We start from the raw sequence: 16,515 nt of genomic DNA on the forward strand, positions 1-16,515 counted from the left end.
TACCACTCCTGGTTACTTTGACTGCATCCACTTTTCCCAACACCCTCTTCACAATCCTCGTGACTTCAAAAGGGTTTCCCAAATTAACATATTTAACCAAAAAACGTACTCCAACAAGCAAAGACTCATAAGAGTCCTTTTCCACAACAATTTTAGCCGTTTTTGTACCATTCTTGGGCTTCATTGTTGTCCACTCATCTTCCTCACTAACGGTACTCGATGCGCTTTCATCTTCAAACAACACTTCCACTTCCGCCATCTCAGCCCTTTCTCGGAAGAACTTGTCACTTTCCGTTCATGAGTTTAAGGAGGAATAATTTTTCATTTTACTGTTGTAATAAATGCTGCAATAACACAACTGTGACAATAACATTTGGTTTGATAACAGACAATAAAGATTCCTTTGACCCGTTTATTTGGTGATGTTTATTGAAACAGACAGACCAAAAGTCCAAGGTAAAGGTTTACATTTCTCCCAGCCCAGATCTATCCTTATGACCAGTGATCAATATCACTATAAACTTCATACCCCTTGACTTATTCCACATTTTGTTGTTACAGCCTGAATTCAAAATTAATAAACTATATGTTTATTTCTCACCCATCTACACAAAATAACCCCTAATGAAAAAAGTGAAAACATGTTTTTAGAAATTGTAGCCAATTTATTGAAAATTAAATGCAGAAATGTACATAAGTATTCATACCCCTGAGTCAATACACATTAGAATCACCTTAACCAGCGATTACTGCTGTGAGTCTTTCTGGGCAAGTCTCCAAGAGATTGTACAATATTTGCACATTATTCTTTTTAAAATTGTTCAAGCGCTGTCAAGTTGGTTGTTGAACATTGCTAAACAGCCCTTTTCAATTCTTACCATAGATTTTCAAGCCGAGTTATGTCAAAACTGTAACTAGGCCACTCAGAAACATTTAATGTCATTTTGGCAAGCAACACCAGTGTATTTTTGGTCTTGTGTTTTAGGTAATTGTCCTACTGAAAGGTGAATGTCTCCCAGTGTCTGTTGGAAAGCATACTGAACCAGGTTTTCCTCTAGGATTTTGCCTGTGTTTAGCTCTATTTCATTTTACATATACAGTACCAGTCAAAAGTTTGGACACACCTAATCATTCAAGGGTTTTAATTTATTTGTACTATTTTTGACATTGTAGAACAGTAGTGAAGACATCAAATCCTATGAGATAACACATATGGAATCATGTAGTAACCAAAAAAGTGTTAAACAAATCCAAACATATTTTAGATTTTAGATTATTCAAAGTAGCCACCCTTTGCCTTGATGACAGCTTTGCACACTCTTGGCATTCTCTCAACCTGCTTCATGAGGTAGTCACCTGGAATAAATGTCAATTATTAACAGGTGTACCTTGTTAAAAGTTTGTGGAATTTCTTTCCTTCTTAATGCGTTTGAGCCAATCAGTTGTGTTGTGACAAGGTAGGGTTGGTATACAAAAGATATCCCTATTTGGTAAAAGACCAAGTCCATATTATGGCAAGAACAGCTCAAATAAGCAAAGAGAAACGACAGTCCATCATTACTTAAAGACATGAATGTCAGTCAATGCGGGAAATTTAAAGAACTTTGAAAGTTTCTTCAAGAGCAGTCGTAAAAACCATCAAGCGCTATATTGAAACTGTCTCTCATGAGGACCATCCCAGGAAAGGAAGACCCAGATTTACCTCTGCTGCAGAGGATAAGTTCATTAGAGTTACCAGCCTCAGAAATTGCAGCCCAAATAAATTCTCCAGAGTTCAAGTAACAGACACATCTCAACATCAACTGTTCAGAGGAGACTGCGTCAATCAGGTCTTCATGGTCGAATTGCTGCAAAGAAACCATTACTAAAGGACACAAATAAGAAGAAGAGACTTGCTTGGACCAAAAAACACATGCAATGGACATTATACCGGTGGAAATCTGTCCTTTGGTCTGATGAGTCCAAATTTGAGATTTTGGTTCCAGCTGCTGTGTCTTTGTGAGACGCAGAGTAGGTGAACAGATGATCTCCGCATGTGTGGTTCCCACCGTGAAGCATGGAGGAGGAGGTGTGATGGTGTGGGTGTGCTTTGTTGGTGACACTGTCAGTGATTTATGTAGAATTCAAGGCACACTCAACCAGCATGGCTACCACAGCATTCTGCAACGATACGCCATCCCATCTGGTTTGCACTTAGTGGGACTATCGTTTGTTTTCAACAGGACAATGACCCAAAACACACCTCCAGGCTGTGTAAGGGCTATTTGAACGAGAAGGAGAGTGATGGAGTGCTGCATCAGATGACCTGGCCTCCACAATCACCACTGGTTTGGGATGAGTTGGACCGCAGAGTGAAGGAAAAGCAGCCAATAAGTACTCAGCATATGTGGGAACTCTTTCAAGACTGTTGGAAAAACATTCCTCATGAAGCAAGTTGAGAGAATTCCAAGAGTGTGCAAAGCTGTCATCAAGGCAAAGGGTGGCTACTTTGAAGAATCTAAAATCTAAAATATATTTTGATTTGTTTAACACTATTTTGGTGAATACATGATTCCATATGTGTTATTTCATAGTTTTGATGTCTTTACTATTATTCTACAATGTAGAAAATAGTTAAAAAAAAAGAAAAACCCTTGAATGATTAGGTGTGTTTTAACTTTTGACTGTATATATATTATACATTTTTGTACTTTTTTTACCCCTTTTTCTCCCAAATTTTGTGATTTCCAATTGGTAGTTACAGTCTTGTCCCATCGCTGCAACTCCCGTACAGACTCAGGAGAGAGGAAACACGACCCTGCCAAGCCGGACTCCTACTTGCCACAGTGCTCACTTAACTGGAAGCCAGCTGCACCAATGTGTCGGAGGAAACACCGTCCAACTGGAGATCGTGTAAGCGTGCATGCACCCAGCACACCACAGGAGTCACTAGAGCGCGATGGGACAAGGACATCCCGGCCGGTCAAACCCTCCCCTTACCCGGACGATCCTGGAACAATTGTGCTCCACCTTATGGTCTTTCGGTCTCGCCCTGCCCCTCGATACAGCCTGGGACCCAACCCGGATCTGTAGTGATGCCTCTAGCACTGAGATGTAGTGCCTTAGACCGCTACTTCACTCGGGAGGCTATTACATTTATTTTTATCTAAAAAAACTCCCTAGTCCTTGCCGATGACAAGCATACTCATAACATGATGCAGCCACCACCATGAAGAGTGGTACTCAGTGATGTGTTGTGTTTGCCCCAAACATAACGCTTCGTATTCAGGACATAAAGTTAATTTCTATTGCCACTTTCCTCTCCGGCAACTGAGTTAGGAAGGACGCCTGTATCTTTGAAATGACTGGGTGTTTTGATACACCATCCAAAGTGTAATTAAGAATTTCACCATCCTCAAACGGATATTCAATGCCTGTTTTTTTTGTTTTTTTTTACCCATCTACCAATAGGTGCCTTTCTTTGCGAGGCATAGGAAAACATCCATGGTCTTTGTGGTTGAATCTGTGTTTGAAATTCACTGCTCGACTGAGGGACGTTACAGATACTTGTGTATGTGGGGTACAAAGACGATGTAGTCATCCAAAACTCATGTTAAACACTATTATTGCACACAGACTGAGTCCATGCAACTTGCTATGTGACTTGTTAAGCACATTGTTACTCCTGAACTTATTCAGGCTTGCCATAACAAAGGGGTTGAATACTTATTGACTCAAGACATTTCAGCTTTTCATTTTTATTAATTTCACTTTGACATTATTGGGTATTGTGTGTTGGCTAGTGACATAAAATCTCAATGTAATCCATTTAAATTCAGGCTGTAACACAACACAATGTGGAAAAAATCAAGGCACTGTAACTGTCCACATATACTGAACAGAGGAGAGATAATATTGCTTCAAGCTTTTGCTGATAAATCGTGAGATGTGGAGGTCTCCAGAAGGCTGCATGATTCGTATCTGAAAAAAGAACACGCTCTTAAACAACACAGACACACACAGGTACACACACACAAACGTATGCACCCATCCATGACGTTCTACTCGTCACACCCAAAACCCCACACACACACTATACTATTGGCGCATTATGTGACATTATGTTACCGACGTGCAGCGCCAGGTTGACAGTGTCATAGTGATGTTCAGAGTTGATGGGGGTGAGAGGGCCTGTGAAGGGCAGATGGGAAATTGTGACAGAAATGCACACACACACACACACCACACATGACCCAGGGCTATTTAATTCTTACCGATCCAATTCCTCATAGACATCATTCTCCCCTCTGGGCTTCAGGTCCTGAGAAGAAGAGGAGAAGAAGAGGAGAAGAAGAGGAGAGAGAGAGAAGTGGTGGGAGGGAGGGAGGGCAAGAGAAGGGAGAAGGGCATAGTACAGCAAGAGATAGGAGGGGAGGAGAAGAAGAGAAAGACAAAGGCATTGTAGAATGAGAAAGGAGAGAGAGGGGGAGAAGGGGGTGAAGGGGAGGAAGGGAGAGAGAGACAAGAAGGAGGGAGAGGAGATTACATTTAAAGGCATCCTCCTGGGTGGGATGCGATTGATTTGTTAATATCACTAATGTAAGGCTGACAGTTAAGAACTGACAGGTTTTTCTGAATCACAGGACTGATGGGGGAGACATATCTGCTGACAGAAGAGGCAGAAACACACACACACACACCCATACACGCACATGCGCACACACACACAAACTCTGAGGACAGACTAGCAAGGGAGGCCACTACAACCTCACCTCCCCAATCAGACTCAGGGGAATGCTTATGTGTCTGTGATGCTGAGAACAGAACACAATAACTCACCATGTATACTGAACTCTGGGGAGTAGTCTATAGGGAGAGAGGAGAGAAAACAGTGTTTAATAACCACACTGAACCCTGGGGAGAAGTCTATACGGAGAGAGGAGAGAAAACAGTGTTCAATAACCACACAGAGAGAGAGGGAGAGAGAGAGAGAGAGAGAGAGAGAGAGAGAGAGAGAGAGAGAGAGAGAGAGAGAGAGAGAGAGAGAGAGGGAAAGGAATAGAGGGGGGTAGAGAAATATAGAGAAAGGGAGAGACAGGGAGTTAGATGAGGGGTAAAGAAGAAGAAGCGGGAAAACAAAGGAAAACAAAGAGAGAAGAAGAAAGAGACAGAAACAGAGGGCCAGAGACAGGAAATTAAATGGTGGGGAGACAGAAGGAGGAGAGAGAGAGGGAGAAGAGAACAGAGATTCATCAGAGGGTATTGAGATACAGAGAAGGCATGAATCCATCACCTGTCTGACATCCTCAGGATTCTCATAGATATTCTCCACTTCCCCAGAGTAGTGGGAGAGAGACTGTTCAATACCTGTGGAGAAACATATATATACGCACACACACACACACACACACACACACACACACACACACACACACACACACACACACACACACACACACACACACACACACACACACACACACACACACACACACACACACACACACACACACACACACACACACACACACACACACACAGTGAGTGCCAGATTCATTGCATCGAACTCATAATATGTCATGCCCCAGATCACTCACTGGACTTGACACGTCCAGAGATGGAGAGAACACGAAGGAGGTAGGGATGTCAAAAAAGAAAACGCCGGAAGACTCACCGCGGCGAGAAATGTCTTTCTGTCTCCATAGCAACACACCAGCAACCGCGGCAACCAGGGGCACCAGGAGTAATAAAGCAGAGAGGAGGGAGGGAAGGAGCGAGGCACTGTTGCTCTCTGGGTGAGGAGGAGAGATAGAAGTAGGGCTCTCTGTGTTCTCTGAGAGAAGAGGACAGAAAGATGTGAGAAAGAGAGAAAGAGAATAAGTTAATGAATGTTGTATGAATTGAATACTTGTACATCAATGATTAGTAAACAGTGTGGTCTCATTCCCAGCAGGGGGCAGGCCTGATCCCTGGTTTAGCTCCAGAGAGGTCCTATCTAAATAGCGAAAGACAAAATGGGAGGGTGAGTAAACGTGGGTATGTTGAAATGTCTAACTCCTTATCATGGCAAGACACTCAGTATAAATCACACTGCATACAGTACTCTGGATGAAATAGAACGATGAAAGAGAAGGTTGGGAGGGGAGACACGGAATTATTACATGACATAACCATGTGATTAGCTCATGGTATTCAAATTAGCCATTTGTAGACTGACAAAGCGCCACACGCGACATGAATACAGTAGTCTGGCGTGTTTGCATGGTGAGGTGAGGTGACATCATTCATGCAAACAGCCACAGGGAGACAGGAGATATGTGGGAGGTGTCAGTTACCACAGTGACAACTACCTGCTCACAAGCATCCAGAATATAAGAGAGACTTTGATGTCACCAGTGTATATCTTAATTTATATATATATATATATCTTAATTTGTATACCACTGATGTGACCATTACTAACATGTTACTCTTAATTATATATTGCTATGATTCTATTGTGAGGTTGAAGTCTTTCTGGATAAAAAAAACTCAATTTGATAGCACCCATGTTTTATTTGTACTACATCATCAAGTTACAAATTCCAAAAAACGTCTAGAAGTTTGTTTCATAGAAGTTTCCTCTACAGGCCTTCACCTTGCCCTCCTGTCTTGACTTATACATGGTGCTTCAAATGAATCAATCATGAAGTGCTGTGTGAGGTGTAATTGATTGGTGGGGGTGGTGGTGTGTGTGTGTGTGTGTGTGTGTGTGTGTGTGTGTGTGTGTGTGTGTGTGTGTGTGTGTGTGTGTGTGTGTGTGTGTGTGTGTGTGTGTGTGTGTGTGTGTGTGTGTGTGTGTGTGTGTGTGTGTGTTGGGGTCCTTAATGGAAAAGTGTTGTGGCAGGGAGCTGACCCCCGGGCCAGTTTGACCTGCTCTGTTCTCAATGCCAGCTTCTTTAACACTGCATGAATTATGGTAATTTGGTGCAGCGAGGTGAGGCGTAAATACCATCACTCCTCAATGGCCTGGGTGCACCTTCCCTCCCTTCCTTCCTCTCTGCTGTCCTCTAATTTCCTTTCCCTACACACTTCCCCACATGAAAAAATACTATACTCCACACTGTAGTATCCCTCGACCGTGTACTTCTGACTATAGAATATCGTAGTATACTGTACGCCACACTGTAGTGTTCTTTGATCATGTGTAGTACTTACTATAGAAATGTGTAGTATACTATAGAATGCTATACTACACACTGTAGTATCCCTCATTCGTGTATTTCTTACATTATAATAATGTAGTATACTGTAGAATACTATACTACACACTGTAGTGCTTTCTATATAATTTTGTAGTATACTGTAGAATACTATAGTACATACTGTAGTATCCACTCAATCATGTAGTGCTTACTATAACATTCTGAAGTAAACTGTAGTATACTGTCAAATAATATACTACACACTGTAGTATCACTTGATCATGTGTAGTACTTACTATATAATACTGTGTAGAATACTACTGTCATGACGCTAGCCCTTTCAGTGAATTGACTAGCAGAGATGTGAACAACCCCCACTTTCCTGTTAGGAGGGGAGTGGCAGTTTTTATGACTTTACAGTCATAAATGCCTTGCAAAGACTCTTGTCTCCCTGACCATGCAGTATGGGAGAGAGAGGGTCACAGTAGAACAAAGGAACTCTCCCGCCAAATTCTACTATATCCCAGAATTTGAGAATTGAACAATATTCCTATTTTGGAGAATGTGTAAACGGTCGGTGGAGAAGCGAACTACGACCCGGTCCATTTCGTTTCATGTTTGTGACCTCATGAAAGACAATACAGCCTCATTACCCTAACTCTGTTTATACAGGTTCCTCAGTTACGAGGCTTGCATCTAATTCTTGTATAAAATTAATGAGTAAAAGATTCAACTATTTGCAAAATGATGTAATGTGATGTTAACCTTTAAAATGAGAGAATTGGCCACCCATGTAAAGTTTAACTAAGTCAGTAGCAACACCCAAATGAATAACGATTGGTTGGAAACGATGAACCAACCCTTTCCACTCTTGAATAAAAGCCTCTGTGGAACTCAATTCCAAATAACGGCAGGACTTGTCCCCCACGTTGAAAAGTACTAATTCTAATTTCAACTCTACAGACCAGGAAACGTGAGAGCTTGCTCCACACGTGAAATGATATGAACTCTGAACTATTGATCACCTAAAGAAGAAGTGCATACTAAACTAGCATATATCAGATTGCAGCTGAACATATGCGCAAATCTAGTATGAGAACACTGACCGACGAGGACGAATCTCCAGAGTGAGATGAACCTCTCAGACCACGTGAACCTCTCACACAACAACCCGGAAGAATCTACAAAGGACAATGGCAACATCGACTGGGCAAACCAGAGCCTCACATCACCAGCTCAACTATCGAAGCCAGCTTCACGTAAATACAATGCATTACTTTTCCTAATGAGCGATCGTTAGTGGCGTATGTATTTATGTGAGAATAGCTTCCCAGGTGTGATAGAGACCCATGTTCCTTAAGTCTTCCTTCCAAAACCCCCTTCTCTTGTCTCTGAATCTATCATGTTATAACCAAACAGTTTTTGTTAAGTCTACTAGGGACGATATTCACTGTATAATAATATTATGTATTGTATATTCTGTAATTGTTTAATTAGTTAGTCAATAAATAATTGAGCCAATTGGTGTATGGATGATTCATAGTAAAGGCTGGATTTGTGCAGATAGACAAGATTTTTATGACGATTGAAATGAGAACTGATGATAATAATAATAATTACAGAGAATTGATTTGATAAAATAACAGTCTTCACATTTAATGACAAGCCAGAGACACGACACTACAGTTTCAGCCACAAAAACTCTATCATTTTTTTACTATAGTAATACTACAGTATTCAATTTGCATTTACCCCACCCATTCCCATCCCCCATATCCCAATTTGTGGTTGCAGGTAGCCTAGTGGTTAGAGCGTTGGAATAATAACTGAAAGGTTGCTAGATCGAATCCCTGAACTGACAAGGTAAAAATCAGTCGTTTTGCCCTTGAACAAGGCAGTTAACCCACTGTTCCTAGGCCGGCATTGTACATAAGAATTTGTTCTTAACTGGCTTGCCTAGTTAAATAAAGGATCAATAAAATTAAAATTAAAATTGTGCCACCCATGAGTGAGAAACCTACATGCCAAGTATAGACTATATATTGTATTCCCTACAGGTTATAGAAAAGAGCAGAAGCATTGAACAATCCATTCATATTACAGTCCTACAGGTTATGGAACATTTCCTCTTATAGTATTTGTCCAGTGGGTTTCCTCAAGGGGAAAGCACCCACCTCTATGTCAAAGATTAAAAAAAAAACACTTAGTAGATACTACGGTAATGTCTGCAAAAACACTACAGTGAATCCTACAATAAAGGCTGCAAAAACACTACAGTGAATACTATAATATATAAATATAGTAATACTACAGTATTTATACCATAGTATACTATATTATTTTCTTAGGTGGGCCTATCATCCATCCCTTCCTCTTTTCCTCTCTGCTCCCCTCTGTTCCTCTATTATTTCCTCCCATCTCGCTCTCTTCCCTACCTCCCATCTCGCTCTCTCTCTTTCCTACCTCCCATCTCGCTCTCTCTTCCCTACCTCCCATCTCGCTCTCTCTCTTCCCTACCTCCCATCTCGCTCTCTCTCTTCCCTACCTTCCATCTCCTCTCTTCTCTCCCACATCCCATCTTGCTCTCTCTCCTACCTCCCTCCCATCTCGCTCTCTCTCTTCCCTACCTCCCATCTCGCACTCTCTCTTCCCTACCTCCCATCTCGCTCTCTCTCTTCCCTACCTCCCATCTCCTCTCTTCTCTCCCACATCCCAATAAGAGAGTAAATGGGAAAACAAGACCACAATACAATGTTCAATCAGCCCTCACAAACAAGAGCTCATTCTAAATGCAACACTTCCCTTTGCATATCCATTACTCTTGTTAAAACATTGCTTTGTTGTGTGTCATCATCATGGCTCCTCGGTATCAATGATGTATGGGGGTATTGGTAGTGAGCTCATCGTCATTAGGAGATTCATTCAACTGTCAGATCCTTCTGTGTCTGTGTGTGCTTCCTCAGATACAATGAATGTGAATACATTCCAGAGAGCTGTCCTGGTGTCCTCCCTCACCATTTACACTTATCATCTGAAGAAGTGTGGGGGTGTGAAGAGAGGGAGAGAGAGAAAGAGAGAGAGAGAGTGACACAGACAGACACAGAGAGACAGGGAAACAAATACTATTTGAACCCAGGCGGGTCTGGTGGTGATGACAGTGACAACTCATTACCTCCGTTGGGACAGAAGCCATAACCAGTCTGTCACTCAGCCAGGCAGGCACATGGGCAGGCAGACAGGCAAGCAGGCAGGCAGGCAGGCGGGGCTACAAGGTCAGTGCTCTGTGAAGCGTTTTATAGTGGTTGTAGAGCAACTTCAGGTCAACCTGTCTGGCTGTGATAAGCAACAGAACAATGGGTTAAGGATGTAGAATAGGATAGAATGGAGTAGAATATAATAGGTGAAGCAGACAATTAGACTCCCATTCAAAGCAATGCTCTGTGGTGTGTGGCTGGATCAGACATGGGACCATATTGGGGGTCATGTGGACGTTTTCTTCAGTCAATACTTGGCAAATCCTCACGCAGAATTCAGTGCCTTTCTCTGTCTTCTTATGTGTGCAATTCTTGTTATTCTCACATTTAAAGTTTATGTGGAATTTAGAATTGGAATTTAGAATTCATCCTGCCTATTCCAATTCTGGGCTGATTGGTTAGCTCACAACAGGGCCCTGGAGATAACGAGATGAGGATGGAGTGGGCACACATCCAGCACTGAACGACTGGAGCGACGGGAGAGAGGGATAAACACAGGCAGGTGTGTTTACATAGCTAACGGATTAGCAGCTGAGCTAGCCTGCTGTTCACTTCTCTCTGTTGGGAAGGGATGTCTGGTGTGCTTAGGTTTTAGAGCAGTGATTCCCAACCAGGGGTACTAGGACCCCTGAAGGTACTTGGCCTATCCACAGAGGGTACTTGAGAAGACTCCTGAGACCATAGGCCTACTGGTAAAATGCACATGAGGGGGTACTTCAGGGCTGCTCCAGGCAGAGCAAAATTCTGTTGGTGAATCAGTAACCGAAAAAGGTTGGGAACCACTGATCTAGAGCAGTGTTTCCCACCTCCGGTCCTCTAGTACCCCCAACAGTACACATTTTTATTGTAGCCCCAGACAAGCACAACTGATTCAACTTGGCAACTAATCATAAGGTCCTCAAAGAGTTGAATCAGGTATGTTTGTCCGTGTGTTGGGGGCCACTGATAGAGGAGGTTCATGTTCAGTAAACATGAACTTGGATGAGTGCCTATTTGGTCATAATGATTACAGTGGTGTTGGCTATAATGGTGTTAAAGAGCAAAGTATATTTAAAGCTCTCAAGTGGAAACATACAAACAGATGAGTTGCATAACTTCCTGGTTTTACAACTTCTCTGTTTGTATGGTTCCATCTGAGTGGCTTAAATATACTTTCCCCTTCTGTTAATCACCGATGAGAATCACTGATGGGAACTGACCAGGGGCGGACTGGGACCAGAAATCGGCCCTGACATTTCTAACACATCGGCCCAGACCGCCCCTGGAACTGACTGGATAGGTGCGAGGAAGAAAGGATAAGATGATAGCAAGAAGGAAAGGAAGCATTGTAAAGGGACTTATTTGGACAAACATGTAGGCCTATATATCTACTGTTGGTTCTGCTACGTACAGTTAGTTGACACTGACCTGAGAAAAGTTTAGCATTTTTAGCATTACTGATTATGGTTAGCATTAGGAGAGGGTAAGCTGATCTTAGATCTATATCTAAAGACCCAAGTTGGACTGTTTGGTTCTCTCCACCTTTCGGGGGCAGTTTGACGGTGTAAACTGCCTTGATCGCTTGTCCGTTCTGCAGCTGCATGGTGCAGGTGTAGTTCCCAGCCGTGTCCTGGGTGGGGGACAGGGGGACCACGGTGCTGAGGCGACCCAGGGCAGAGGAGCTCCACTTCAGCATGCGACTTTGGTTCTGGTGGCTCCACACCACCCGCTTCACCTGGTGGATGGAGGAGATGGATTGGGTTTATACAGCGTGTTCTTTATCCACCAGGGCCGTGTCCAGGGGACTGTGCAAAAACGTACACAAAAAAAGTGTTTCTAATTGGACAAGTCCAGGTTGTTTTGACAAGTCCAGCACGTTTTGTGCCTGATGAACTCATCCCAGGTGCTCAAGGAACCATTTTGTGCCTGAAAGCTCAACACACACATCAGCTAACTATCAAAGTGAAGAGATGAGGGATGAATGTTGCCAGTCAGGGGATGGTTACCTACCTGGGAACGCTCTGTATAATGACACGTCAGGACCAGGGCTGATGGAGAATGTCTGGCTTTCACTGGGATGGAGGGATAGTGAGAAAGGGGGAAGGAGAAGAGAGAGAGTGGAAGGAAGTACCAATAAGGGGTAGTCAGGGGACAAAAAGAGAAGGGGGGCAAGGAGAGATAGAAGGTGAGTTAAGGGGGGTGGGGTGGATGGAAAGAAAGAAAACAATGAGAGAATCAGAGAGGGGTCAAAATAATATATATTAATTTCACAGAATTGCTTCTAATGTGTCGCCTGAAGGTGACTGATGCCCCATGTCTCATCAAACCCCAATGAGGATCAATCTGGGTGTAATCAAGCCCTACAGACACACACGTCTCTGTCAGTGATTACAGTATTTAATGTGTGCCTCCCACAGCCCTGGTGGGAGTGCGGCAGGTATAATCGTACATAATTACACCCATAATGAGGCAAGATAAAAATATGCGGGTGCGCGGGGCTGTGTGTGTGTGTGTGTGTGTGTGTGTGTGTGTGTGTGTGTGTGTGTGTGTGTGTGTGTGTGTGTGTGTGTGTGTGTGTGTGTGTGTGTGTGTGTGTGTGTGTGTGTGTGTGTGTGTGTGTGTGTGTGTGTGTGTGTGTGTGTGTGTCTGTGTGTGTGTGTGTGTGTGTGTGTGTGTGTGTGTGTGTGTGTGTGTGTGTGTGTGTGTGTGTGTGTGTGTGTGTGTGTGTGTGTGTGTGACAGACGTGTGGAGCAGGGTGACAGTGACAGATCGCTTGGTCATGTCTGGGCAGCTGTGATGGCTGCCAGAGGGACACTGATTATTAAAGCCTTCCAAGACTGCAAAAATGGACAGACGGGTGTGTGAGTATGTGTGTGTGTTTCTGCGTGTGTGGGAGTTGGACAGTATTTTTAGTCTTTGTTTTTATTCATACCGATATCTCTATTTCAGACATAAATTAATCACTCTTCTCTCTTCATTCCTCCCTCTCTCCTCCCTCTTCTCCTCTGTACCTTGGAGGATGCTAAGCAGGGTCCTCTGCCTGAACATGTTGTCATTGAGGAAGACCTCACACGTGTAGAGGCCTCCGTCGTTCAGCCCCGGCCTCAGCAGGAAGGAGAAGAAACCCTCTTTTGGGGTAGACAATGGCCCATCCAGGCTCAGCTGGGCATGAGTCTAGATTAATCAAATTCATTCAATCACATTCATTTATAAAGGCTCTTCTTACATCAGCAGTTGTCATAAAGTGCTTTTACAGTAACCCGGCCTGGACCCTGTGGAGCAGGCAGAAACAGAAGCACGGTAGCTAGGAAAACACCCTTGAAGGAAGAAACCTGTAGAGGAATTCAGTTCATATGCACGCAAGCTTGAACACACACGCACACATCCTGTTCTGGGTGTACCTTGCTTTGCTCTGTGCGGTCCCTCCAGCGGTCGTACCCGTAGACCAGGGTTGTGGTGTTGATGTTTCTGCTGTCTGGGGGCTTCCAATAGAGCAGGACATAGTCGCCCCGCATCGGAGGGCAGGCGAGGGTGAGAGGGGTCTGGGTGAGACTGGCCATAGAGATCTGAGCACCTAGGGAGGGGGAGAGGAGAGGGAGGGGGAGGGAGAGAGAGAGAAAGAGAAAGAGAGAACGGGGGGAATGGGGGAGAGGAAGAGAATGAGAGGTGCATAAGTGAAAGAGAGAACGTGAGAGATAAGAAGAGAGCGAGAGAGTGTTGGGGGGACGGTGAGAGAAATATGTAGGGAAGATGGTGGGGTTGAGAGATATAGAGAGGAGGATGAGTGACAGAAGTGGCAGTGGAGAGAGGAACAGAACAGACAGAGGAAAAGAAAGAGAGATAGAGAGAGGTGATAGAGAGAGGTGCACAGCAGCAACAGGGATTATGTCGTTATGTTTCTGAGAGAGAGCTGGTCCCTCAGTAAGGTCAATTTGTATTGTGCTGCTTGATCCAGAGGCTGCTGACTCTGTGTTTTAGCTAGACTAGAGTCTACTGTACACTGTAACGTCACTCACTATGGCTTATATTGGTGAACGAGGCCACATTTATACCTAGAAAGAGAGAGAGAGAGAGGGTGAGAGGGAGAGGGTGGGAGGGAGAGAGAGAGGGAGAGAGGGAGGAAGAACGACAGAGAGGGAACAAGGGAGTGAGAGATAAAGGGACAGAATAAAAGCATTTAGTGTGGGAGCAGTGGTTATAGTGGGAGAACTTATAAATACTAGTCAATTACATAACAATGCCAATACAATGCTGATCTAAATACAATGCTTTGTTTGGAGTATTGAGATTCATCCCAGATTCCAATTATGTCATTACACCCTTTCCTCCCTCTCTCCATCCCACCGTCATAAATCACCATCCACGCGGAGGTCCACAGTGAAGTGGAATATAGGGGTGCTGCTGTTACCCCTTGGGTACACATGGCAGAGGTATGCCCCCTGGTCAGTGGGGAGTATCTGGGGCAGCTTGGTGACCACCCCCCCTGACCTCCTTGCCAATCGTAGCGGCATCCCGCCGGGGGACAGCCAGGTTACCTCGGAAACGGCGGAGGCGGGGGACACTTCTGCCATCAGACGCAGTGTGCTGTGCTGAGGGAGAGTGGCTGAAGGAAAGATAGAGACTGGGGCCGATGTAGGAGGTAGGAAATAGGAGGAACGATAGAAGAGATAGAAAACATGTGGGATATTGCTACTACAGTCTGACCTGATTGTGTCAAATAAAGTGTGCATGGGAAATTATTTACACAAAATATTTGTATCAATACCATCACAACTGTATATTACATGTATATGGACATACTGTAACGGTAGCCTGTTTTGTGTACAGGACCACCGTTCTCTACCTGTGAGGATGGCTAATAGTACGATCTTCTCTCTCAGTTTCTTCTCTTGCTGTTTAATCAGACAGGAGTAGCGACCCGTGTCCTCCATTTTGGGGACAAACAGCAGAGAGAAGTCCCCAGTTTCCTGAAAGTTTGAGTCAACCAAACGCATGGAAGCCTTTGAGGCTGCGCCCGAGAACTGCTGCCTCTCATTGGCTGAGAGGACCAGTTTCCAGTGGTCCACCCCGGGAGACTTCATCTTCCAATTAATGCTCACAGAGCCCGTGAGAGGCCAATCAACACAGGGTAAGGTGACTTCCCTGCCAACCATTGTCACGACGACATCACTCCAGTCAGGGTCTGATGACGACAAAAACACACACAAAAACAAGTGAGTGAAATAGTGGTAGGTCTAACCGTCCAATGGGCTTACAGGGGAACTTCTGCCATGGCTGCTCACACCTATCCAGCTCTATGTGCTCTGTAAAAACTTAAGGTGCAAGTAGAAGGGGTTGCAGTTGGATCAGGCTCTGGCCTCACTACTGATAGATGAGACCTGAGGAGATAAGAGGTGAATAGTTCTGGAGCCACAATCAACACTCAGACTTAACCCAGAGACGCTCAGCTCTGCTTCTAGGGGACTCTCAAATGGCACCCTACGTCTTAGAGCCCTGGTCCAAAGTAGTGCACTATATAGGTAATAGAGTGCCAGTTCGAACGCAACCCAGGTTTGTATCCTTCCTCTTTAATCAGTAACTGATTTAGATCAGGAAGAGCCAGTGTGTTGTGGACTCTTTAAGCCCAATCAATGGCATTAATGGACCAATTAGTCGCCAAGGAGAGTTGAGAGCCAGCCAGACTGGACGGATTAGAGATGTGTATCCCTGCTTTGACCTCCAAATGACAGGAATATTTCTAAACCTCTACTGAAATACTACCTTATTCATAAAATACTACCTGGATTATTTTGTATGTTGTGTTTTCCATATACTTTCTGATAAAAGATCCACTGATCCCCGACAGAGGAATCTCACATTTGTTTTCAGCTTCAAAACGAGTTAGTAACCCAGTCACAACAGTTGTATGGGAGAACACTTGCAAGTGAAGGCAATTTGTGCGATGTCATCTATCAATGGTTCAAATTTCACCATACCTTTAGTGGTCGTGTCAGATTGAGTGATGAGCACCACCGAAGAAGAAATAAGAACAAAGAAGAGACATCTAAACTCCATGGTCCAAGCGAAGGCAGCCGAGCAGGTGTAAAGTCAACTCATACACACTCTCCACTAGCACCCAC

The 16,515-nt window shown here is 44.0% G+C and overlaps 1 protein-coding gene across 2 annotated transcripts; it reads right to left on the bottom strand.

The window, feature by feature from the left end:
• Positions 1 to 3,706: 3,706 nt before the first annotated feature.
• On the bottom strand, positions 3,707 to 16,515 carry LOC129837911 (uncharacterized). Of its 2 annotated transcripts, XM_055904435.1 has the most exons (14): positions 16,372 to 16,515; positions 15,240 to 15,578; positions 14,754 to 15,017; positions 14,413 to 14,448; positions 13,798 to 13,970; positions 13,408 to 13,570; positions 12,407 to 12,468; positions 11,939 to 12,131; positions 5,654 to 5,812; positions 5,273 to 5,346; positions 4,819 to 4,845; positions 4,254 to 4,300; positions 4,108 to 4,170; positions 3,707 to 3,960 (listed from the first exon to the last, which is right to left on the bottom strand). In XM_055904435.1, the coding sequence occupies exons 1-13, from the start codon at positions 16,448 to 16,450 to the stop codon at positions 4,146 to 4,148; spliced, it is 1,641 nt and encodes a 546-aa protein (XP_055760410.1). In that variant the 5' UTR covers positions 16,451 to 16,515; the 3' UTR covers positions 3,707 to 3,960; positions 4,108 to 4,145. The 2 variants fall into 2 exon arrangements, with proteins under 2 accessions (XP_055760410.1, XP_055760409.1); XM_055904434.1 differs by lacking the exon at positions 4,108 to 4,170.

Source organism: Salvelinus fontinalis, chromosome 38 (genome assembly GCF_029448725.1).
Source record: "Salvelinus fontinalis isolate EN_2023a chromosome 38, ASM2944872v1, whole genome shotgun sequence".
Classification (NCBI taxonomy): Eukaryota; Metazoa; Chordata; class Actinopteri; order Salmoniformes; family Salmonidae; genus Salvelinus; species Salvelinus fontinalis.